A 26,541-nucleotide genomic window follows, 5' to 3' on the forward strand; every position below is an offset into this window, starting at 1 on the left:
TATATATATATATATATATATATATATATACAGAGGTGGCGACTTGTCCAGGGTGTACCCCGCCTTCCGCCCGATTGTAGCTGAGATAGGCGCCAGTGCCCCCCGCGACCCCAAAAAGGGAATAAGCGGTAGAAAATGGATGGAATGGATGGATGGATTATTTTTATAACGGAGAGGAAAGGGGAGCGTCCACCCTCGATGAGTGCCAGGAGTGTTTTTAAGAGTCTTTTTAAGTGTTTTAGGAGTCTTTTTGCGTGATTTAGGAGTCTTTTTTGCGTGATTTAGGAGTCTTTATGTGTTTAAGGAGTCTTATTATGTGTTTTAGGAGTCTTGTTATGTGTTTTAGGAGTAATTTACGTTTTAGATGTCACTGTGCATCTCTTCTGAGTAATTTTATGTGTTTTAGAGTCATTTTTAATTTTTTAGAAGTTGGTTGTTGTGTTTTTAAATGTTTTACTTGTCATTTTAATGTGTTAAGTTATTTTATGCATTTGTGTTTCGCACAAGAGGTAGAACATCTCACTCTGCCATAACCACAACACCAGGGGGAGCTCCACAAACCACGTTAAACCCAGATTTCGATCTAACAAAGGTCTTAACTCATTCTCTTTCTATGCCACATCAATGTGGAATGCACTCTCAACAGGTATAAAAGTAAGTGCATCTCTATATTCCTTCAAAACCGCTCTAAAAGAACACCTCCAGGGAACTTCAACACTTTACTAATACCCTCCTCCATTCACATCCCATCTCCCCGGATTATAAACAACTCAAATGTACTTCTAATGTATATACTTGTTCTTATGCTATCTGAACTCACTATGTTCTCTGCTGGCTGTACATATCCTACTAAATAAGACCTACACTGTTTCAATGTCCACATTTCTCTGTTGATGCAATGTTGATGACTGAAGTTCTGATATCAACCAAAGCTCCTCATCCCACCCCCCGGATTGTAAATAATGTAAATAATTCAATGTACATACTATGATGATTAACTTGTGTGATGACTGTATTATGTTGATAGTATATATTTGTACCATGAATTGATTAACGTGGACCCCGACTTAAACAAGTTGAAAAACTTATTCGGGTGTTACCATTTAGTGGTCAATTGTACGGAATATGTACTGTACTGTGCAATCTACTAATAAAAGTATCAATCAATCAATCAATTCTGGAAACAGGAATTTCTTACAGGCAACAATGTGGACTACTATGTCTTATGGGGTCCAGACGGTAAAATACGCGGAAGTGACAGGCGGAAGAAGCTCCGGGCGGAAGCGGTCTGTTCTGACAGGGAGGAAACATTTAGCAAGAATTGACACAAACAAGAGCGCCTTCTCCAAATTGTAGCGTTTAGCCCCCATCTTGTTGGACTCCGCCATCCACTGCAATGATCCTGTTAGAAATCAATAACCGCATCATAGAGGAGACGCTGTCGTTGAAGTTCGACGGCGCTTCAAACGGGTGAGAATCATTGTTAACACCTGGCTAGCATTGCTAACTAGCTTCCCATTTCAACGTTGTGGCGCTCGTTGCTGTTGCAAGGAATTATTTGCTGGTTCTGATCCATGCATACAGAACCGGAATAGTCAGCAGAGTAGCATTCTAGTGCGGGGGGAGAAATAAACCCCGAAATGAGCTAAATGTTAGGCTACCATTGCTTCGCCTCTAACTGGGGTGTGTCTCAGCGGTCTGTGTAATGTCAAGCCACGTCCACTTTCACACAATTGCTACATATTAAATAAATAAAAAAAATATATATAAATTAATAAATAAATATATATATATGTCTTAATAAATATAATGTTTCCTTTTTAATGGTCAAACGTTTGGCGTTATATACCCTTTGATGTTTGGGTCGTTTTTTAACATGTGACCACAAGCTTCTGTTTGTCTCCAACATGATTCAGTTCAAGCTGTTGTACATCAGTCGCTTGTTAAAAAAATAAAAAAAAACAAAAAAAAACATGTAAGGCTAATTTACGTTTCCTGTTAAAAGCACCAAAGAACCAGAGTTCGCTGGTAGCTTCCGCATTCCAGAAGTCAAGCTGAGTCAAGTCTGCCCAGATGCAGAATTTAGCTCAGGCAAGCTGCAGCAGCATCCAACCTTATGAACTAAACCAGGGGTCACCAACCTTTTTGAAACCAAGAGCTACTTTTTGGGTACTGATTAATGCGAAGGGCTACCAGTTTGATACACACTTAAATACATTGCCAAAAATAGCCAATTTGCTCAATTTACCTTTAATAAATACGTCTGTATACCGGTATATAAAAAAATGGGTATTTCTGTCTGTCATTCCGTCGTACATTTTTTTTTCCTTTTACAGGTTTTTTTTTTGTAGAAAATAAATGAAAAAACACTTAATAGAACGGTTTAAAAGAGGAGAAAACAGGAAAAAAATGAAAATTAAATTTTGAAACATAGTTTATCTTCAATTTTGACTCTTTAAAATTCAACCGAAAAAAATGAAGAGAAAAACTAGCTAATTTGAATCTTTTTGAAATTTATTTTTTTATTTTTTTATGGAACATCATTTGTATTTTTCCTGATTAAAATTAATTTGAGAATTTTAATGACATGTTTTAAATAGGTTAAAATACAATCTGCACTTTGTTATGATATATAACACATTGGACCAAGCTATATTTCTAACAAAGACAAATCATTATTTCTTCTAGATTTTCCAGAACAAAAAATTTAAAAGAAATTCAAAATACTTTGAAATAAGATTTAATATTGATTCCATAGATTTTCGAGATTTGCTAGAATAATTTTTTTTTAATTTTAATCATAAGTTTGAAGAAATATTTCACAAATATTCTTTGTCGAAAAAACAGAAGCTAAAATGAAGAATTAAATTAAAATGCATTTATTATAATTTACAATAGAAAAAAAATACTTGAACATTGATTTAAATTGTCAGGAAAGATGAGGAAGGGATTTAAAAGGTAAAAAGGTACATGTGTTTAAAAATCCTAAAATCATATTTAAGGTTGTATTTTTTCTCTAAAATTGTCTTTCTGAAAGTTATAAGAAGCAAAGTAAAAAAATAAATTAATTTATTCAACCAAGTGAAGACCAAGTATTTGAAATAGATTCTTGGATTTTCAAATTCTATTTGAGTTTTGTCTCTCTTAGAATTAAAAATGTCGAGCAAAGCGAGACCTGCTTGCTAGTAAATAAATACAATTTAATAAATAGAGGCAGCTCACTGGTAAGTGCTGCTATATGAGCTATTTTTAGAAAAGTCCAGTGGGCTACTCGTCTGGTCCTTACGGGCTACCTGGTGCCCGCGTGCACCACTTTGGTGACCCCTGAACTAAACCCTGGAAATAGTCCTGTGCCGGTTAGGAACATTCTTACCTTGTGTAAGTGGAAAGTGCAGTTATCTATAGGATGCTAAATAGGTTATACCTCTATAGCGCTTTTCTACCTTCAAGGTAGGGCTTGGCGATATGGCCTTTTTTAAATATCGCGATATTTTAAGACCATATCGCGATATACGATATATATTTCGATATTTTGCCTTGAATTAACATTTCAGGCATATAATCACATGATGGTGTGAGCGTGTGGCACCGATTGGAGATGTTGACATTCTAAACATTTCTTCACAAAAAAATAAATCTTTAACATCAATATTTATTGACCATGTCCACACAAAATCTAGCTGTCTACACTGTTGCATTTCTTTTCACAGTTTATGAACTTACATTCATATTTTGTTGAAGTATTATTCAATAAACTTGTTTATGAAGGATTTTTGAATTGTTGCTATTTTTAGAATATTCAAAAAAAATCTCACGTACCCCTTGGCATACCTTCAAGTACCCCCAGGGGTACGCGTAGCCCCATTTGAGAACCACTGATCTATAGGATGCTAAATGGGTTATACAAACCCCATTTCCATATGAGTTGGGAAATTGTGTTAGATGTAAATATAAATGGAATACAATGATTTGCAAATCCTTTTCAACCCATATTCAATTGAATACACGACAAAGACAAGATATTTGATGTTCGAACTCATATACAAATTTTTTTTTGCAAATATTAATTAACTTAGAATTTCATGGCTGCAACCCATGCCAAAGTAGTTGGGAAACGGCATGTTCACCACTGTAATAAACTTTGCTTCTTCCTACTCCTTTTCGGACATGATGTAAAGTGAAATGATATGAAATTGTGTGATGTATTATGCTGTAAGTGTGCTCATTTTCGAAATAAACTAAAGAAAGAAAGTTCCACTTTTTTTTTTACCTGCTTAGTTATGTAAATCAGGCAATGATTTTAAGTGAAGTTAAAATCAGCTTGTCTCGATTGTTTTGTATAATATCTCAAACTGGATGTCTTCTTTGCAGAACAAAGCCGGAGGCTGTTGAAGTGACGTTTGCGGGTAAGATTCAACTTCTTTTGTTTGAAGGAGACCTCTTATGCAAAACCAACTTTTCCTACATATTCGTTCCTGTTCTTGTGAATTTGGGATCTTAGACTTAGACAAACTTTATTGATCCACAAGGGGAATTTGTTCCACACAGTAAACTCAGTTACAAAGGATAGAAAGAATAATGCAGGTATAAAGTAGTAGTATAAAAATGTACCGTAGTAGAAATATAAAATATAACATATGTAATATTTACATATTTTATATACAGTATATGATATATACTGATATGTTATTATATTATATTTGTATATAATATATACACTATATAACAAGTATATCATGTAAAAGCTGCAGTAAAAAAAAAAAGGGGCAGCATAAAGTAAAGAGTAGATGCTGCAGAAAATATACATTATAAACAAAAAGAAGTAGCTATCATAGAAGCGGTCAGGTAAGACATATATCATCTATTGCTCAATGGCGAGTGATTATACAGCTGGATGGAGTGCGGAATGAAGGAAATCTTGAATCGAACACTGTGGGAACGAAGCTGAAGGAGCCTGTTGGAGTATGATTTCCGCTGTCCCTCAATTGTTTGGTGGAGTGGTTGGGCAGGATTGTCCATGATGGCGAGCAGTTAGTCCAGTGTCCTCCTGTCCCTCACTGACACATCTGCACAAGTCTTGAATATTTGAACTCAAACTATGGGGGCATAGCGGAGATACTCATAAAACAATCTTGCCTTCCTTCATACTTCCTCCAATCGTGCTGTTAGGAATTTGCCAAATTTGTGATGTTTTCCCCAAGTGTGACATCAGCGGATATCTCCGTATATGGTAGAAATTTACCTGAATTGCTGAGTCCGCTATTATAGTCCTAGGCCGTAGTCAGTAAGTTCTTTCTTTTTCTCTGTCCTCTTGTTGTGGGGCAGACTGGCTCGTACATGCACAGGCATCCTCCGCTGTTGCTATTTCTAATACAAAGTAGCCTAGTGTTTTAACTTATATTTTTCATTAGACTCCATATGGAAACACTAAAAACTACAACATGGCGGACGGGGAGAAGACGCAGTCGCAGTGTAGGCACAAAAATAAGACCCACCCACAAACTGGCGCATCCTGAAGAAACGGTCAATAAACAGCTTCAAGATTGTCTGTAAAACGTAATCTATTCAACATTTTGACCAAAGAACCAACATTCCATGTTATGAAGACCACAAGGAAGTGTTTTAAATGCAGAAAACAAACATAATATGACCTCTTTAAGTAGTTCAAATCAAACCCTTAAAGAAAATATTTATTCATTATTGTAGATCACATTCAATGCAGGGGTGTCCAAATTCAAAGGAGGCGGGCACCCTTCTGATAGTTTTAATTTTGAAAGAAAAACGGAAGGCTAAAACCGATCCAGTGTTGATATATTTGTATTTCTAACATTATAATTGAATTGTCAATTACTTTTAACTATCCTAAATAAGTAAACCAACATAGAAATAAGATGGACTCTCAATTTGTGTTTAGCAAAATGTGCACTTCATTAAATAATGAACAGCTTTTGGAAAAAGTGGATCGGGTATTTTATCTGTCGCCATCACTTTCCAACAAATGTGGCATACTGGCTCGTTTTTTCATGTTGATGGACTAATTTTGTTAATTTGTTTTGAAGCTGAAATATTGTCATTATTGGTAATCTTTTCTTTTTTTTTTCCCCTCCTAATGTTTATTACTTTGCAGCGCTTTTCACGTGCAATTAGTATGGCTCTGTCGCTTTCCGAAGCTAGCCATCCCGCCTCCACTCAGTGAGACAAAGATTATGGATGATTGACGAAAGGGTTCACTCCATTCATTTATTTCTGTCTTTAAAGGCCTACTGAGACCCACTACTACCGACCACGCAGTCTGATAGTTTATACATCAATGATGAAATATTAACATTGCAACACATGCCAATACAGCCGGTTTAGTTTACTAAATTACAATTTTAAATTTCCCGTGGAGTTTCGTGTTGAAAACGTTGCGGAATGATGACGCGCGTATGATGACACGTGCGCGTGACGTCTCGGGTTGTAGCGGACATATTAGCCCAGCACCACACACGGCTAAAAGTAGTCTATTTTCATCGCATAATTACACAGTATTTTGGACATCTGTGTTGCTGAATCTTTTGCAATTTTTTCAATTAATAATGGAGACTATAAAGAAGAATGCTGTTGGTGGAAAGCGGTGGATCGCAGCTGCCTTTAGCACTGAAACACAGCCGGTGTTTCTTTGTTGTGAAGCTTTAACACAGAGCGGTCAAGCGAACATGTTTCTTTATGTCAACTAGCAAGTGTTTGGATGGGAAAATTGTTAAATTAAGTCAGCTCTTACCGGAGACTTCAGCGGATTATGGGACCTCTTCCTGTAGCTGTCAAAAAGGCATCTGTGATCTTGGCTCCTCCATTGGCCTCTCTCTGAGACACTGGCGTTCACCGCAGCCATCCGACTTTCAGGTATGACTTTAGAATCTCACTAAAACACTATTAAAAAAATAATCAGATAAAGGGATTTTCCAGAACCATCCTAGTAAATGTGTCTAATTACATCTGAAATGCTACCACTGCCGCCGCCTGGAGCTGTCGCTTTTTATTTTTTCTTTCTTTTTTTAAATTTTTTTTATAGTGCTTCATTCCATTTTTCCTCCTCCACGAATCTTTCAACCTCGCTCAAATTAATAGGGAAATTGTCACTTTCTCGGTCCGAATAGCTCTTGCTGCTGGAGGCTATGATTATAAACGATGTGAGGATGTGAGGAGCCCTACAACCCGTGACGTCACGCGCACATCGTCTGCTACTTCCGGCAAAGGCAAGGCTTTTTTATTAGCGACCAAAAGTTGCGAACTTTATTGTCGATGTTCTCTACTAAATCCTTTTAGCAAAAATATGGCAATATCGCGAAATGATCAAGTATGACACATAGAATGGACCTGCTATCCCCATTTGAATAAGAAAATCTCATTTCAGTAGGCATTTAAACAAACATGCTCAAACTGTACATGTACTTCTGACTAAATTCAGGCAACCAATATTTTGCATACGTTCAAAAATATAAAGAATGATAAAACTTAGCGTACTTGGAGTTAGAAATGTGCATAGCCCACACTACCTCCCCTCACGTCACACCCTCTCCACACTTCGACTACACAAAAGTTCAGGTTGAATTGTTAACCTAATTTATCACAAATAATGGTTATCAAATAGATGAAATATTGTCATGATGATAAAACAAAATTATCAAACATTGTTTTTTATGTGTTTTGTCAGGACTCTAATATTGTTTCTAATATTTTCTGCACCACTCATATGTTGACAAGCACATACAATATAATTATAAATATTTGATGGACAAACCATATCCATCAGCGAACGTCAAGCTACAGTCACACAGTCCCGTTATAAAGTGTTAATGAGTGGGGGAAATGGGTAGCGCCAATTGTATTTGTAGTTGTTTGCAAATGTATAGGAAACACTTGTCTTTTATGTCTTTGATACACAACTTTGTTCATGAATTACCTAATAGATGCTTGCTAAGATACTGTCAAATAGGTACTAATTTAAAAGCCTGCTGAAATGAGATTTTATTATTTAAACGGGGATAGCAGGTTCATTCTATGTGTCATACTTGATCATTTCGCGATATTGCCATATTTTTGCTGAAAGTATTTAGTAGAGAACATCGACGATAAAGTTCGCAACTTTTGGTCGCTAATAAAAAAGCCTTGCCTTTACCGGAAGGAGCAGACAATGACGTCACGGGTTGTAGGGCTCCTCACATCCTCACATTGTTTATAATCATAGCCTCCAGCAGCAAGAGCTATTCGGACTGAGAAAGCGATAATTTCCCCATTAATTTGAGCAAGGATGAAAGATTCGTGGATGAGGAAACTTAGAGGGAAGGCCTAGGAAAAAAAAAAAGGCGAGGGGAAGTGAGAGCGATTCAGATGTTTTTAGACACACTTACTAGGATACTTCTGGGAAATCCCTTATCTGCCTATTGTGTTGCTAGTGTTTTAGTGAGTTAAAGAGTACCTTAAAGCCGGAGGGGTGTGACCACGGGTGTTTTGACGCCAGAGTCTCTGAAAGAAGTCACGGCAGCTGCAGGAGGACGCTGGCTCCGCTGATCTCCGGTAAGAGGCGACTTATTTCCATAATTTTCTCACCGAAAACTGCCGGTTGACATGTAGTCGTGATCCATGTTCGCTTGACCGCTCTGATCCATAGTAAAGCTTCACCTCCGGGAATTTTAAACAAGGAAACACCGTGTGTTTGTGTGGCTAAAGGCTAAAAGCTTCCCACATCTTTCTAATTTGACTCCTCCATTAATAATTGAAGAAATTGCAAAAGATTCAGCAACACAGATGTCCTAAATATTGTGTAATTGCGCGACGAAAAGAGACATCATCGCGTCATCATTCCGCGACGTTTTCAACAGGAAAGTCCGCGGGAAATTTAAAATTGTAATTTAGTAAACTAAACCGGTCGTATTGGCATGTGTTGCAATGTTAAGATTTCATCATTGATATATAAACTATCAGACTGCATGGTGGGTAGTAGTGGGTTTCAGTAGGCCTTTAACAATGACTTATTGGGGTTGTAGTTTGCAGTAGGGTTGACTGACCTGAAAACCATTGTTGAGTTACTTGACAGTCGAAATGTTTGACACAGCTTTGAGTAAGATGTAATGCTGTTCTATTCTACAGCAGTAAGACCATACCTACAACAAGTCACAGTTTAAGTAATACATGCGGTCAAAATAATCAGTGTATCATTTACAGAACAAAATTTGCTCTTGTTTTTTTCTTTGTAGACTTTGATGGTGTCTTATACCACATCTCCAATCCTAATGGAGATAAGACCAAAGTGATGGTCAGCATCTCCCTGAAGTTCTACAAGGAGCTACAGGAGCATGGGGCCGACGAGGTACCACACACATACGCACAAGCACGTGTACACGCGCACGGGCCGTGTTCGATTACACATTCCTGCTTTCAGCAGGGCTTTGATGTATGCGCAGTTGATAAAGCATAAAAAAACAGTAGAATTAGGTCTGCAGTTCTCTAACGCCATGTAAGGGGAAAAAAAGCAGCTGCTGAGGCCTCCAGTAGAAACAGGAAGTGCATTTGAGACACGCTCGCCACAGGCAAGGAAGTGCTGACTGAGTTGCAGCCGCTGTATGAACGCTTTGGTAGACGTTTAGGCACCTTTTTGCTTCCTCAGGAAAATACGAGAAGTAAATAACGTCTTAAAAACTGGCCTATTAAATTCAGGTTTATTGGTGCATTGCTGCCATTCCTGATTATATTTTGCTAATTAGGACTGAGGCTCCTACAGGTATTTCCAAAATGACAGGTAACCATTACAGACCTTTCCGGTCTGACCACTTCAATTAGCTCCAAAATATATCCCCTCCCCCACCCTGTTATTTTGGTTTTGGTAAGGCAACGTTGATTGACTGACACTTTTTTTCCCTTGTTTAGACTCTGGGAAATGCCTGCAGGCTCATAGAAATAATTGCACTGTTGGTAATCTTAGAAAATAAAAGAAAGCACAAGATTTTGGACCAAATAAAAGTATCTGAAAAATGAAGAACAACTCAATATTCATCTGCAATTTTTTCCCCATACACTTATCACTCCTGTTTTCTGGTTCTTTTTGGAAAACTAATTTCGCTGTAAAAAAAAAAAAAAAAAAAAAAAAATGTTAGTTTTTAAAGGGAACTGCACTTTTGAGGGGAATTTTGCCTCTAATTCACAACTCTTATGTGACACATAAGAGTTGTGAATTTTTATTTTTTTTAATTTTTTTATACATTCTAACTTTTAAATAACATTTAACAAAAATCAGCTAACAATGGAGGTAATAGGGTTTTCTTTATTCCACCTATAAAGCGCTCTAAAACACATCGTCAACATGTTATATACATGCTGTAAGAATGTACGTAATGTAGCAACAGGCACATTCATAATTACATATAATATTTACGTATTTTGCTCATTTTAATCATACTTGGTGTATTAATTTCACAAACGCATCACAGCGTTCACAACTACTACTTATGGCAGACTTTGAGAGTCAACAATGATTACTTTGGGACAAATGATGACCTGGAATCTTATATTTTTGAGCCTAAATATCAGGAGGATAAACCAATGTTTCTTTTTTTGGAGGTTGTTTTAGAAGCTGATTGATAAGTAAATCCAGCAATTCTCACTATTGCTAAGTGCTGAACATTAAAAATACAAACCACAAACATAATAAAACAATCACCTTACAATGTTTGATTTCACTGGAATGACGACTGAAGGAAGGTTTATACTTCCTGTTTGGATGAAGAAATATTCATTATCCTTTCTATCCCCTCCTGCTCTGGAGGGGATAGAAAGAGGAAAAAAAGGAAGACGGGGGGGAAATGTGGAGACAAGAGGGGGGATGAAGTGAAGTGAAGTGAATTATATTTATATAGCGCTTTTCTCTAGTGACTCAAAGCGCTTTTACATAGTGAAACCCAATATCTAAGTTACATTTAAACCAGTGTGGGTGGCACTGCGAGCAGGTGGGTAAAGTGCCTTGCCCAAAGACACAACGGCAGTGACTAGAATGGCGAAAGCGGGGATGGAACCTGGAACTCTCAAGTTACTGGCAAGGCCACTCTACCAGCCGAGCTATACCGCCCCCGATGAGACAGAGAGACAAAAACAACAGCAGCAAACACAACAACAACAACAATAGAGCAACATCAGCAAATACGATATGTATAAGTATGATTGTAAAAGGGATCGCAAAGGAGAAGTTCAGGAAATGAATAATAATACGGAAATGACAATGAGCATTATTACACTACAAATGGAGCAATACAAATACCAATAGAAATAGCACTATTGATAATGAATAATACCAATAATGTACCCTTATTATCAACAATATAGTTTTTCCAATGCAACAATCCATACACGTAAAGATAACTATAGATACAAAAGAAAGCAGAAAAATGGTGGGGGAAAAAGAGAAGCCAGCTGTATTAACCTTGTAGATTGTTATAATAACAATTGGTTAAGCTTTGTCAATGTTCCATGTGTTTACCCTAGAGTAAATCCAGCAAGTCACACTATTGCTAAGTGCTAAACAATAAATACGAACCACAAACATAATAAAACAATCACTTACCTTACAATGTTTGCTCTCACTGTAATGACGACTAGAGGGATGTTTATACTTCCTGTTTGGATAAAGAAATATTCATAATCTTCATGCAGGTTTAATAAAAAACAAAACAAGAGTCTTCTCACCATTTCCAGGGCAAAAGTTGAATGTCAAATTTTACCAACATTTTGGCTTATTGCCACAACCTTCTTCTGTACATGTGTGATGCATGATTTATAATCTTGAATCAACTTTTGCCAACTCAGCTGATGCACCAGCTCACCGGCTCATTATGTCAATAGCCGCAGTAGCTAGTTTGCTCTTTGTGATCACAGCGCTGCTAAAAATACTTCCTTAGCATTAGCTCTTATAATAAAAATATTGCAAATACTTGGTTAATAGTCAGTTCACGATATATAAATGAAGTATTTTTGGTGGTTTTTGGATGATTTTTAGAGGGAATAATAGACACAATGGATTAATTCCATTAGCGTTAGCCACCTCGTACTCACTGTATTCGAATGCATAAAAAAAAACAACGTGTTTTTGTCTTTCATAGGGATTGTGAATGACAGGAAAACATCCAAACAATGTGCAGTTTCCCTTTAAGGTGAAATTGTAATTTCCCAATAATAGTATGTTCTAGTGCAGTGTTTTTCAACCTTTTTTGAGCCAAGGCACATTTTTTGCTTTGAAAAAATGCGGAGGCACACCACCAGCAGAAATCCTTAAAAAACAAAACTCAGTTAACAGTAAAAAGTCGTTGTCGCAATTGTTGGATATGACTTTAAACCAGTGGTTCTTAACCTTGTTGGAGGTACTGAACCCCACCAGTTTTATATGCGCATCCACCGAACCCTTCTTTAGTGAAAAATAAAATGTTTTTCAAATTCAAGACAAAGTTATATGATCTTTTACTGGTGCACAAAATGACCCGTGCATGAATATGACCTTGTTCAAAGAACAAAACCAACACAGTGCATGAACTCGTAACAAATTACACACCTGCAAATCAGTTTCGGTTCTGCTGTTGCCGTATCCCTAACATGCCGATAGGGAGAAGTTTTTATGTACACGATGAGTCGGGTCTGGCTTGAGTGGAGGCTCCGCCGAACCCCTGAAGCCGACTCACCGAACCCCTTGGGTTCGATCGAACCCTGGTTAAGAACCACTGCTTTAAACCATAACCAAGCATGCATCAATATAGCTCTTGACTCAAAGTAGGTGTCCTGTCACATCACACCCTGACTTATTTGGACTTTTTTTGCTGTTTTCCTGTGTGTAGTGTTTAAGTTATTGTCTTGCGCTCCTATTTTGGTGGCTTTTCCTGTTTTTTGGTATTTTCCTGTTGTAGTTTCATGTCTTCCTTTAAGCGATATTTCCCGCATCTACTTTGTTTTAGCAGTCAAACATTTTCTGTTTTTTTTATCCTTCTTTGTGGGGACATTGTTGATTGTCATGTTCGAATGTACATTTTGAGCGCCGTCTTTGCTCCACAGTAAATCTTTGCTGTCATCCAGCAATCTGTTTTTGTTTACTTTGTAACCAGTTCAGTTTTAGTGTTGTTCTGCATAGCCTTCCCTAAGCTTCAATGCCTTTTCTTAGGGGCACTCACCTTTTGTTTATTTTTGGTTTAAACATTAGACACCTTTTTACCTGTTTCCGACATCTACAAAGCTATTAGCCACCGGCTGCCACATACTGGTATGGGAGAGTATTGTACGGTTACTCTGCCGAGTTCTAGACAGTACAGACAACAACAACACATCATTTGCAGACTATAATTACTGGTGTGCAAAAAATATTTGTAACCCAAATAGGTGAAACTAGATAATCTCCCACAGCACACCAGACTGTATCTCACGGCACAGTGGTTGAAAAACGCTGTTTTAGTGTAATGTTCATAATAATTAAATGGCCAGCTGTAAAAATAAAAGTGAATGTGATTTATGGTAAAAAATGTTCCAGTTTGTAATTTTGATGCTGTTTAGTGAGGACACAGACAATGAAATGGCATGGTAATTTATTTTGGATTAGAAATAATGGAGTGGTCAAAAACCGCAGAAGAAGTTGTCAGCAGTGGTGCAAATGAGATGTGATACAACAGTCATCCTGACCTGTTACAGAACCCCCTCCCCCCATGCTTAAATGCACAAAACAAAATGAATGTCTCCTAGCTCATTCAATATTTACTGTATCGTCAATGTACATTTAACACTTAAGAGATTGAGACAGCATGTGGTCAAATCGTGTGTATATTAACTAAAGAGCAAAGGTGTCAAAATTTAGCCCTGTGGGATACCAATTGTGGTTTGTAATTGTGTTGATCATTCAGTGCTTATATTAACATTTTGCGTCTTTCAGATTCAAATTTTGGACCATACTTTCTGTAAAAAATTTAGGCTCACAACGTCTGCAATTAATTATCTGAAATGCACCTGTTTTTGTTTTCAGCTGCTGAAGAGAGTGTATGGGAGTTTCCTGGTTTCAACAGAGGCCGGTATGTTTGTTATTGTTTGCGTCATGTTAATTCACGGAGCCTATCTGAGTTTTATGCCTCACTCAACCTGTCACTGTTTTTGCAACAAAAAAATATGTTTGATCTATATTGACAGCAAATTAATAAGTTCTGCTGTGATTTCTTGCAGGCTACAACGTGTCACTCCTGTATGACCTGGATGCTCTACCAGGCAACAAAGATGAGGTTGTTCACCAAGCAGGGATGCTGAAGAGGAACTGTTTTGCCTCCGTTTTTGAAAAGTACTTCAAGTTCCAGGAGGAGGGCAAAGAGGGCGAGAGGAGGGCCGTGGTCCACTACAGAGATGATGAGTCCATGTAGGTGCAAGAGTGGTTTTGTGTACTCCTTTTAGTGCTCTGGGTTCCTCTAAGACTATTTGAAAAGTTAAAGAAGTTTTGATAATGCTTTGTTCCCCTTAGGTATGTGGAGGCCAAGAAAGACCGGGTGACAGTGGTGTTCAGCACAGTCTTTAAAGATGACGATGACGTCATCATCGGCAAAGTCTTCATGCAGGTTTGTGGAAAACAGTTAGGTCTTGCTAGCTATTAGCTAATAATAGCGAGTGAGATAACGAATGTTTAGGGCTGATCTTACGAGGTTTGCTCTGGCGTTCGCTACGCCAACTAGCGAAGCGGAGGTTCGAAACCTGAATTTCTGCTCCCCTCAAAGCATATCAATTTACCTGAGAGACAGCCGGTATCCCAAACAACTTGTAAGATAGGAAACTTGTAAGCTGAGGCACCACCTTATATCTAGACTTTTTTTCTATGGTCTTGCAGGGTTGTACATTGCAAGCATTTTGTTTGCATTTGCGACTACTTGGGGTGTAACGGTACATGTACTTGTATTAAACCGTTTCAGTACGGGGGATTCGGTTTGGTTCGGAGGCGTACCGAACGAGTTCCACACGGAAATATTAAAGGCCTACTGAAACCCACTACTACCCACCACGCAGTCTGATAGTTTATTTATCAATGATGAAATATTAACATTGCAACACATGCCAATAAGGCCTTTTTAGTTTACTAAATTGCAATTTTAAATGTCCCGGGAGTTTTTTCTTGAAAACGTTGCGTAATGACGTGTACACCTGATGTCACGGACTGTTAGGAAATATGAGCGCTGCGCACACACACAGCTAAAAGTCGTCTGTTTTAATGGCATAATTACACAGTATTTTGGACATCTGTGTTGCTGAATCTTTTGCAATTTGTTCAATTAATATTGGAAAAGTCAAAGTAGAAAGACGGAGTTGGGAAGCTTTAGCCTTTAACCACACAAACACACGGTGATTCCTTGTTTAAAGTTCCTGGAGCTGAAACTTTACTATGGATCAGAGCGCGGTCAAGCGAACACGGATCCAGACCGAACGTCAACCAGCAGGTTTGGGTGAGAAAATTGTGATAAAAAGTCGCTTCTTACCGGAGATCAGCTGAGCTCGCCCCATCCATAAAGCTGCCGTCGACTTCGCTGAGACATTGGCGTCAACACCCGGCCGTGGACACACCCCTCTGACTATCAGGTACTGTTAAACTCGCTAAAACACTAGCAACACAATAGAAAGATAAGGGATTTCCCAGAATTATCCTAGTAAATGTGTCTAAAAACCTCTGAATCCGTCCCAATGCAATCGGGTTGTTTTTTTTTTTCCTTCTAGTCCGTCGCTATCAATATCCTCAAACATGAATCTATCATCTTCGCTCAAATTAATGGGGAAATTGTCGTTTTCTCGGTGCGAATAGCTGTTTTTGTTGGAGGCTCCCATTAGAAACAATGTGAATATGTGAGGAGCCATCAACATGTGACGTCATCGTCTGCGACTTCCGGTAAAGGCAGGGCTTTTCTGTTAGCACCAAAAGTTGCGAACTTTATTGTGGATGTTCTCTACTAAATCCTCTCAGCAAAAATGTGGCAATATCGCGAAATGATCAAGTATGACACATAGAATGGACCTGCTATCCCCGTTTAAATAAGAAAATCTCATTTCAGTAGGCCTTTTAAGTAGCGCACCGCGCGTTGTGTAAACAATGCACACCGAGGCACCATAAATTGATTTACGTGGACCCCGACTTAAACAAGTTGAAAAACTTATTCGGATGTTACCATTTAGTGCTCAATTGTACGGAATATGTACTGTACTGTGCAATCTACTAATAAAGGTTTCAATCAATCAAAAAAAACAAAACAACACACAGCATGCTAGCAGCGACCGGGCTACAATAGACTGACCATACCTCTTCTTTTCACCGGATATGTCCTTTTTTGCGGGGCTGTCGATGTGGAATTTCCTAAATGCCTCAAATGTCTGGCATTTTAAGTTAGAGCGTGTATTTTCAATGTACGTTCAGGGTTTAGAAGGGGTTAAAAAAAAAAAAAAAAATTGTGTGCGCAGCAACATTGGTGAGGGAGAGACAGAGAGTGCGGGAGAGTTATGATAAACGCGAAAGCGTTGCCTCTCTGCTCTGCCCTCGCGAAGCAGAGAGGTAGCAGCATGGGTAACTTTAGCTGTGATGCTAGCAGGGCCATGAAAAAAAGAAGGTTCGAATGAAGGAATAATTAATTCCCAAGAAAAACGTCTGGCGGCGGTTTGGCTTCAAGTGGTAATATGTCGAACAGACAACCGTAATTTGTCAAGTGTGGCATTGCTACAAAAAGTAGCATTACTGCTAATATATAGCATCATTTGAAAAGTCACCTGCTAGAGAATGAAGAGTGCTTACTCTTCATATCAACATCACCGTTCGGTGCCACACGCCCACACCATCAAAATACCGAGGCAAACATTTCCAGATCAACACCGTATGAAAAAAATAGTCAACAACAGAATTTAATAACGTCCGTGGTAACCTACCAGATAGCGAAGGACAAACACTATTTGATTTCCTATTATGCAGCTCATTTTTATTTGACACTCAAAATTTCTCTGACAATCTTGCACTTTCTGTTTTGGAAATGACATGAACGTTTGAGCCATTGCTTAATAACTGTTTAATAAATACAGTTTTGGTCCATTGACTTAGTTGTGATTTCTTTCTCTGCATGAAAGTTTAAAATGAGCATATATTATTGCAGTATGAACAAGAATGTTTTAATGTAGACTCTTAGAATCATCATACTGCTGTGATTTTATGTATCAAGTGTTCATTCAAGGCTAAGGAAAAATATCGAGATATATATCGTGTCTCGCGATAGGGCCTAAAAAAAAATTGAGATATTAAAAAAAGGCCGTATCGCCCAGCCCTACTCCGAGGTTTGATTTAAAATTTTTGGGGTTCCCATCACTAACCGCACCTGACAGGTTCCTACAGGAACTTTCCAATGTAACTTAAGAACCAAATTAGTTTCAGATGGAACTTTTTTTTACCCGGTTTGTTTTTGGTCAAAACCCAGGAAAATATTTGATTTACCAGGGTGAACTGCAAGGTTCTCGTTAAAGAGGCGCTGGAAATGGCCTACGACGTGCTAACAAACTGAGGACTGAAATTGGCCTCTGGGTTGCCTTAACCATTATACTCCATACAATATGTTCCATCCTTTTGCACACAAAATATTTTATATGTTTTTAATTACTCAAGCTAGGGCTGGGCGATATGGCCTTTTTTAAATATCTTGATATTTTTATGCCATGTCACGATACACAATATATATCTCGATATTTTTCCTTAGCAGCCTTGAATTAACACTTGATTTATATAATCACAGCAGTATGATGATTCCATGTGTCTACATTAAAACATTATTGCTCATACTGCATTAATATATGCTCATTTTAAACTTTCATGCAGAGAGGGAAATCACAACTAAGTCAATTGACCAAAACTGTATTTATTAAACAGTTATTAAGCAGTGGCACAAACATTCATATAATTTCCAAAACACAAAATGCAAGATTGTCAGAGACATTTTAAAACAAGCTGAGTGCACTTTTGTGCATGATTTCACTAAGATGACATATCAAAACAACACTAAATCAAAGTGCACTTTTTGTACAGAACGCCACTACAATAGTTCAAAACAAATAAAGTGCACTTTTGTGCATGATGTCACACAAAATATTTCAGTAAGTGTAAAATAAAAATGAGCTGCATAATAGGAAATCAAATCGCTATGTGGTAGGTTACTGTGGACGTTATCTGCTTATGTTGTTCACTATTTTTTTCATACGGTGTTGATGTGGAAATGGTTGCCTCGGCATTTTGTGTGTGTGGCACTGAATGGAGATATTGAAATGGGGAGTAAGCACTCTTCATTCTCTGGCAGGTGACTTTTCAATTGATGTCACATATTAGCAGTAATGCTACTTTTTGTAGCAATGCTTTTGCCCCACATTTGAAAAATTACGGTTGTCTGTTCGACATATTCCCACTTAAAGCCAAACCACCGCCGGATGATGGACTCCCTGCTGTTTTTCTTGGGAATCAATTCTTCCTTTATTTGTTACCAGATTCGCACCTTCTTTCTCTCGTACTACCACTCGCATCACAGCTAACGTTACCCATGCTGCTACCTCTCTGCTCCGTGAGGGCGAAAACGTATGTGACGTAAGTAAGAAGGTGTGCTTGCTGTCTGTGAGAAGGAGGGACAAGAAAGAGTAGGAAGAGCTTGTAGTGTAATGCCAGCAGCTAAAAGCAACTGCGTGAGAACGTATACTCGAATATCACGATATAGTCATTTTCTATATCGCAAAGAGACAAACCCGCAATATATCGCCCAGCCTTAACTCAGGCTCAAATTTCATCTACATGGGGAAATACATGATTGTAGAGAATGAAAGGGAAGTTGCAGTGTTTGGACAAAGTTGTGAGGCACAGTACATTAGGTCAGATTTGATCACAACATTACAAATCGCTGCAGCGTTTATGTAGATGACTGGAATGTTAAAAACCATGAACTGTAATCCATAAACTGTCTTGTAACATGACCTTTCCATGCAGGAGTTCAAAGAGGGTCGGCGAGCCAGCCACACAGCCCCCCAGGTGCTGTTTAGCCACAGGGAGCCGCCTCTGGAACTCAAGGACACGGACGCGGCTGTTGGGGACAACATCGGATACATCACCTTTGGTTGGTTCATCCGACACGACAAGTTTTCAACTAATTTTCTGACATAACTACGTGATCATAATGAAAGCATTTTGTTGCTTTTAGTCCTCTTTCCACGTCACACCAACGCCAATGCCAGAGACAACACCATCAACCTCATCCACACTTTCAGGGACTACCTGCATTACCACATAAAGTGCTCCAAGGTATGTTTCATTTTCATTTGTCAGTTTAGCTGCTGTTGTGTCATCTGATAAGATTTCCGAGTTTGTTTCGCAATGCATTTCAATACTACACCTGTTGTCATAAAGGCGTAAATTCAGCTTTAATAATAGGCTTTTAAAAAGTCACTGTAATTGAACGTTCCATCCTCCATTCTCCTTAAAAGAACGCTGTCATTACTCAGGTTTTTAGAACTAACAATGTGCGTTTTGAGTACACATTACTCCAACTTCCTTAATGGACCTCGCTGCATTGTAAACGCTGCTCAAAGGTATTTTTTGAGCCGCTTCGATGTCAGACATTTATATTTGACTTGTGTGACCTCATCTGTGCCGCTGCTAGGTAATGAAGTAGGATGTTTTCAGAACAGACAGACAGGAGTCAGTGTGGGCGGATGTACAGATTTATGGACAGACGGCTGTGTCTTGAGAAGACAGACAATAGATTGTTTGTATCCTTCCCTGTGCCGCATCACGTGAAGAAACTGACTTGGTTGTTAATGGCGCCCATAAGGGGGATATGGTGGTTTTGTAGAAATAAATTATGTTTAACATTTTGTGTGTGCGTGCGTACGTAAGTGCCCCAATGTGTATATTAGGGGTGTGGGAAAAAATCGATTCGAATTTGAATCGCGATTCTCACGTTGTGCGATTCAGAATCGAGTCTCATTTTTTTTTTAATCTATTCATGTATTTTTTTTTTTTGTAATTTTATTTATTTATTTATTTTTATCAATCCAACAAACCAATACACAGCAATACCAGAACAATGCAATCCAATTCCAAAACCAAACCTGACCCAGCAACACTCAGAACTGCAATAAACAGAGCAATTGAGAGGAGACACAAACACGACACAGAACAAACCAGAAGTTGTGAAACAAAAATGAATATTATCAACAACAGTATCAATATTAGTTATAATTTCAGCATAGCAGTGATTAAAAATCCCTCATTGACATTATCATTAGACATTTATGAAAATAAAATAAAAAGAACAATAGTGTCACAGTGGCTTACACTTGCATTGCATCTCATAAGCTTGACAACACAATGTGTCCAATATTTTCACAAAGATAAGATAAGTCATATTTTTGGTTCGTTTAATAGTTTAAACAAATTTACATTATTGCAATCAGTTGATAAAACATTGTCCTTTACAATTATAAAAGCTTTTTACAAAAATCTAATATTCTGCTGGCATTTCAGCAGACTGGGGTAGATCCTGCTGAAATCCTACGAATTGAATGAATAGAAAATCTTTTTAAATTGGGAAAAAAATCGTTTTTGAATCGAGAATCGTATTGAAGTGAAAAAAAAAAATCGATATTGAATCGAATGGTGGGACACCCAAAGATTCGTAGCCCTAGTGTAGTAGTTCTCAAATGGGGGTACGCGTACCCCCAGGGGTACTTGAAGGTATGCCAAGTGGGACGTGAGATTTTTTTTAAATATTCTAAAAAAAAAAGCAACCATTCAAAAATCCTTTATAAATATATTTATTGAATAATAATTCAAAAAAATATGAATGTAAGTTCATAAACTGTAAAAAGAAATGGAACAATGCAATATTCAGTGTAAACAGCAAGATTTTTTGTGGACATGTTCAATAAATATTGATGTTAAACATTTATTTTTTTATGAAGAAATGTTTCGAATTAAGGTAATCTCTGTTACAATCCCCAAAGGGGGCACTTTAAGTTGATTATTACTTCTATGTGTAGAAATATTTCTTTATAATTAAATCACTTGTTTATTTTTCAACAAGTTTTTAGTTATTTTTATATCTTTTTTTCCGAATTGTTCAAGAAATACCACTACAAATGAGCAATATTTTGCAATGTTGTACAATTTAATAAGTCAGAAACTGATGACATAGTCCTGTATTTTACTGCTTTATGTCCTTTTTTTTCCAACCAAAAATGCTTTGCTGTGATAAGGAGTTACTTGAATTAAAAAAATGTTCACATGGTGTACATCACTGAAAAAAGGTTGAGAACCACTGCCCTAGTGTATATGTGTATGTGTATATGTACATGTGTATGTGTTAATTAGGGATGTCACGGTATGACATTTTCTTATCATGGTTATTGTGACCAAAATTATCAGTTATATTCATACTGAAATCTTTTAACCAAGTTTTATTTAAAAAAAACAACACATTCAAAATGATTTCCTTTTGTAGAAGAAACATTATTGTTGATAAAACACTGTTTCATGTACCTCAAGTAGAAATTGAATGTGCATATGAAAGCAACAGAAACAGTATAATGAAAGTAATATGGCAGGAAAAAATAACAACAAATAACTAAAACCAATGTAAGAATTTTGAAAGATGGCACCTGATGGCCATGAGACGTAACTGCACTTTTTGTCCATATGGATAAAAATAGTGTTCATATATGAGATCTAGTCTTATACATAGGGCTGCCAATTATGGCCAAAATAATAATTAAGATGATTTTTGTCAATCTTGAAACCATAATTACTGATTGTTAGGTCAAGCAGTGTTGGGATGAGATGTGAACGCAATACCATCATGTCATTTGTAATGGTTAATATAGATAAACTTTATCCATACATCTAAAGACAAGTATTTGTTTCTTTTTTTGTTCATTTAATAGTATCAACATATCAGCTTTTGGTCATTTCATGAAGCTTTTATCTCTGTTTTTACATTTTAAAGGAGCGAGGTATTTTTTTAAAGTTATGTACATTTACACATACATGCATGTATGTATATGGATGTGTATATATTAGTGTGTAAATATATATTGTACATGGTGTGTGTGTATATACATATTTATATGTTTATCAGTATCACAGTATCATGTTCTCATAGTCATCATTGTCACCGATGTCCCACTGGGTGTGAGTTTTCCTTGCCCTTATGTGGGCCTACCGAGGATGTCGTAGTGGTTTGTGCAGCCCTTTGAGACACTAGTGATTTAGGGCTATATAAGTAAACATTGATTGATTGATTGATTGATTATGCATATATATGTACATATATACATGTGTGTGTGTGTGTGTGTATATGTATGTATATATATATATATATATACATACATACATACACATGTGTATATGTGTGTATGTATGCATGTGTATATATGTATATGTTTGTGGTATTGTGGCTATAAATGTTTAACATTCTATTAATGTGTGAAACTCATTCCTGTGCAGGCCTACATTCACACACGCATGAGGGCCAAGACGTCAGACTTCCTCAAGGTTCTGAATCGTGCCCGACCGGACGCTGAGAAGAAGGAGATGAAGACCATCTCGTACGTAACTTCTTTCTGTGTCTGCTGTTGCTGTGCAAAACATGTCAATATAATCCTCCACGTAGTGTCCACACTGCCAATATATATACAACACACAACATTGTAACATTATAACGTCTTATTATTTAGTGGTGTTGTCAAATTTAACGATTTAACACACGACGTTAATCAACAAAACGGATCGCATTAATAATTTATCAACGCAGTTTAATCAAGGAATTTGGTTTGCCCATAGTCCTTTATCATAATCGCGAATGATCACCTGAAAGGTGCCGTGCTTTGCTATACAGTCAGTGATCAGGTCAGTGCAAAGATGGGTGAGGAGTCTGCAATCGTCATGCTTGCTGGCAAATTGCACTTTGACATAAACCCTAATGAAACTTTATATAAAACGGTTTCTAATTGTTTTGAGCTAAAAAATTGACATACAATAAATTGAAAACATTTAAAAAAATTTAATCTAAGACATTCTGAGAGTTAAGTTGTAGCTGTGTCCAAATGTTGGGAAGTTTTTTTAAGTTGATTTAAATTATGCAACAAAGTAATTTACTACAATAAAGCGTGGTCAGTCACATCTCAAAAGTGCGATTAATCTGATTTAAAAAAAAAAAAAAAAAAAAGGATTACTTTACAGCAGTATTGTTGAGCTTTATATTCATAATGTTTTAAGCCTATAATTTACAATAAACCAAATAATCTATTTGAATTAACCAAAAAATATCAAGTGTGTCCAAATTATGGCCTGGGGGGCAATTTTTGCCCCCTGGCAAGTATTTTTTCTACCGTATTTTTCGGACTATAAGTCGCAGTTTTTTTCATAGTTTGGCCGGGGGTGCGACATATACACCGGAGCGACTTATGTGTGAAATTATTAACACATTACCGTAAAATAATTTAATCAAATAATATTATTTATCTCATTCGCGGAAGAGACGAAGAAAATGTCAGCAATCGTCAAACACACGTCAACCAATAAGAATTCGGCGGGGCAGGGTCATGGCAGAAGTGCATTGTGGGTTTTGGGATGCTAACTGCTATATGCTATATGCTACTGCCGTAGCTATTAAGATGGATAATTTCAGCGTTGGCAGTAACTTATAAAAACTGAGAAGGGCTGAACAAAAATTGGACCAAAAAGGAAATCATGTACTGCAGATTACAAGCTGGACGTAGTGAAATATGCAGCAGAAAACGACAAGAGGAAGTGGCGCATACCTTTGGAGTTGGCAGAGTTGTTTAGAAGCGACATCGAGGAAGAAGATTTCATGGGATTTAGCGATTAGGAGTGACAGATTGTCTGGTAAACATATAGCATGTTCAATATGTTTTAGTTATTTGAATGACTCTCACCATGATATGTTACGTTAACATACCAGGCACCTTCTCAGTTGGTTATTTATGCCTCATATAACGTACACTTATTCAGTCTGTTGTTCACTATTCTTTATTTATTTTAAATTGCCTTTCAAATGTCTATTTTTGGTGTTGGATTTTATCAAATAAATTTCCCCCAAAAATGCGACTTATACTCCAGTGCGACGTACATATGTTTTTTTCCTTCTTTATTATGCAATTTTGGCCGGTGCGACATATGCTCCGAAACGACTTATAATCCGAAAAGTACGGTGATTGGTCCTGGACATGTTCTGAAAATGGAATGATTTCATTATTTATAAAGTATATTAGATTTGTCAATAACAACTACACCACAGTATTTGCTCTGCCACCTATAAGACAAAAGCTAAGATAACAATGTTTTTCCTCTAAATATGTATCATATATTGATGTACATTGCATTTGTTTTAGCATCTTTAATGTGAAAAATACATTCTTTCATTTTCCTTGATGGAAAAAAGATTGTACACCCCTGCCATAAAGAATAATTCGCTTAATATATAATATAGCGTACGCCCAGACAAACGTAATTGACCCATGGCTTCTTATTTCCACGTCATAGTTCTGAATCCTAAGTCTGATTATAAAAATAACAATGTCAAGACTGAAAAGATCCCATCTGGTGCTTAAACAAATTACTACTCTTGAAAAAATATTTTCATTTGACCACTGGGCCGATTTTTGACAATATTGTGAGGGAAATTCTGTATTCTTATAAATGTATTCCTAGGGATAGGCAATCTGGTCTAAAATCTATATCACCATATATATTTCAGTTTCCTATGATAATGATATATATCACAATACACATTATTTGGCATATAAATGATAATAGAACCATTTCAAAACGGGCTGCTGATGTCTGCGGTAATATATTGTATCATCCCCGGTTGTAATATTTTCTCTAAATTATTACTAATCTTCTTGCTAATTTACTGTTAATCTACTTTTCTGTTAAAACTTCTTAAAAAAATATTCTTCTGTTTTGTGGATACTTGGTTAGTTTTGGGCGATTCCGCACAATTTAGTATCGATCCAATACCAAATAATAACAGGGTAGTATTGGTTATACCAATCATCATTGAATTATGACTTTTTTTTATGACAATTTTAATCAGAAAAAAACATGATAGCAGTGTAACAATATTAATTGAGGGTAACAATATTAAAATATTTACAAGTATTTACTACTATTGGATTGGATTTAAATCTGTGGGTTTTTTGCTCTTAAAAGTCCTGCTTTGTCCAGGAACATATTTACCAAGTTTGTGAACAATAAAAAAAAAAACATATTTTTTGATAATGAAAAATATTTAACCACTTTGGTATTTACATGTACTGATACTATACTGCCATTTTTGTTTACATTCTAGAGCTCGAGCTTGTGGTTAGCATGGCTTATTGTGTCCTTCTAAGGTCTTTAGTGTAGCATATTTAGCTTTTCCACAACCTCCAGTGATGGTATTTGTAAGAAACTTAGTTTATTTATTATTTTGATCGCTGACTGAGAAGCAGTTATGCACTGTGGAGGGACATTAGCCGCTAGCAAGAGCACTACATTGCGTAAAAGACACGTTTGTTCGCTTGCTGCTGCCAAATTTGCGAGACACAACAAGAAGCTTTTTCACGATATAACCGTAGTATTATACTGTCAGCTCCATTGGTGGCATGTCATATTAAATGTACGCATTCCTGATTATTTCAATTCAAACGGGTCTGAATTAAACTTCTGTGCGATATTCTAATTTAATTGAGATGCACCTGCATGCGTTTTTGCTCATCTTGTGTATTTCACAAGTGTGTTTGCTCATAAAGGGGAAGTTTTTTTTTTTTTACAAGGGAAAGCCTCCAGACTTCTGCAAATGCATAATTTATGTACTCAAAATGTAACCGCACCCCGAGGACAGAGCATCTTTGTTCTGCAGTTAATGTGTAACTCAGACAAGACCTGGAGCCCCACTTGACTCATTTAGGAAGAATTCCCAAATAATCAACAGATAAACGCTTGCACGGCATGACTAACTACAGTGTTCGTTCTTCCTCTCTATGCTCTGTCAGTGGGAAGACCTTCTCCCGCTGAGGCCGAGCTTGGAGAGAGCTCTGGAGCCACCGTGGCCACACCCGAACGCACCACTCTGCGGCTCAGCGCCTCGTTGGACAGGCCTCAAGGAAGCCTCTAAAATGCCCCACACAGCCCACCCAAAATTGTCCTGTCTCTTTTTCGTTTGTTTTTTTTTCTTTTTCATGAATAATACAATTGGTAGAAAAAGCCAAGGCTCAAGATTTAAGAAAACAGGGCATTCCTCGCTTTGCATAGTTAAAGAGAATTATTAGTCCTATATACATATATATATGAAAAAAACAAAACATTTTTGATACAATATCTTTTACTCCATTTGGTACTCTTACTCGACCCTCACCACACAATACTCATGTGTTGGTTTCAGACCCTTCTCTGTCTGTCATGTCATTGTCATTTGAAAAAAAAAATAAAACACTCATACCAAA

At 37.1% G+C, this 26,541-nt stretch overlaps 1 protein-coding gene across 1 annotated transcript; it reads left to right on the forward strand.

Annotated features, from left to right (window-relative positions):
* Window positions 1-1,240: 1,240 nt before the first annotated feature.
* On the forward strand, window positions 1,241-26,541 carry arpc2 (actin related protein 2/3 complex, subunit 2). The gene is made up of 10 exons (XM_061889082.1): window positions 1,241-1,470; window positions 4,372-4,406; window positions 9,240-9,352; window positions 14,027-14,072; window positions 14,221-14,407; window positions 14,510-14,603; window positions 19,025-19,151; window positions 19,236-19,336; window positions 22,538-22,638; window positions 26,092-26,541. Exons 1-10 carry the CDS (start codon window positions 1,397-1,399, stop codon window positions 26,111-26,113), a joined length of 900 nt encoding a protein of 299 aa, XP_061745066.1. The 5' UTR covers window positions 1,241-1,396; the 3' UTR covers window positions 26,114-26,541.

Source organism: Nerophis ophidion, linkage group LG27 (assembly GCF_033978795.1).
Source record: "Nerophis ophidion isolate RoL-2023_Sa linkage group LG27, RoL_Noph_v1.0, whole genome shotgun sequence".
Lineage (NCBI taxonomy): Eukaryota > Metazoa > Chordata > Actinopteri > Syngnathiformes > Syngnathidae > Nerophis > Nerophis ophidion.

What these genes read in the sequence shown, in the direction of transcription:
- arpc2 (XM_061889082.1), top strand. Translation starts at nt 1,397, where the DNA reads ATGATCCTGTTAGAAATCAATAACCGCATCATAGAGGAGACGCTGTCG. An exon ending in TTCGACGGCGCTTCAAACGG is followed by an intron (nt 1,471 to 4,371) that starts GTGAGAATCATT and finishes TCTTCTTTGCAG; the next exon opens with AACAAAGCCGGAGGCTGTTG. An exon ending in TCGGCAAAGTCTTCATGCAG is followed by an intron (nt 14,604 to 19,024) that starts GTTTGTGGAAAA and finishes CTTTCCATGCAG; the next exon opens with GAGTTCAAAGAGGGTCGGCG.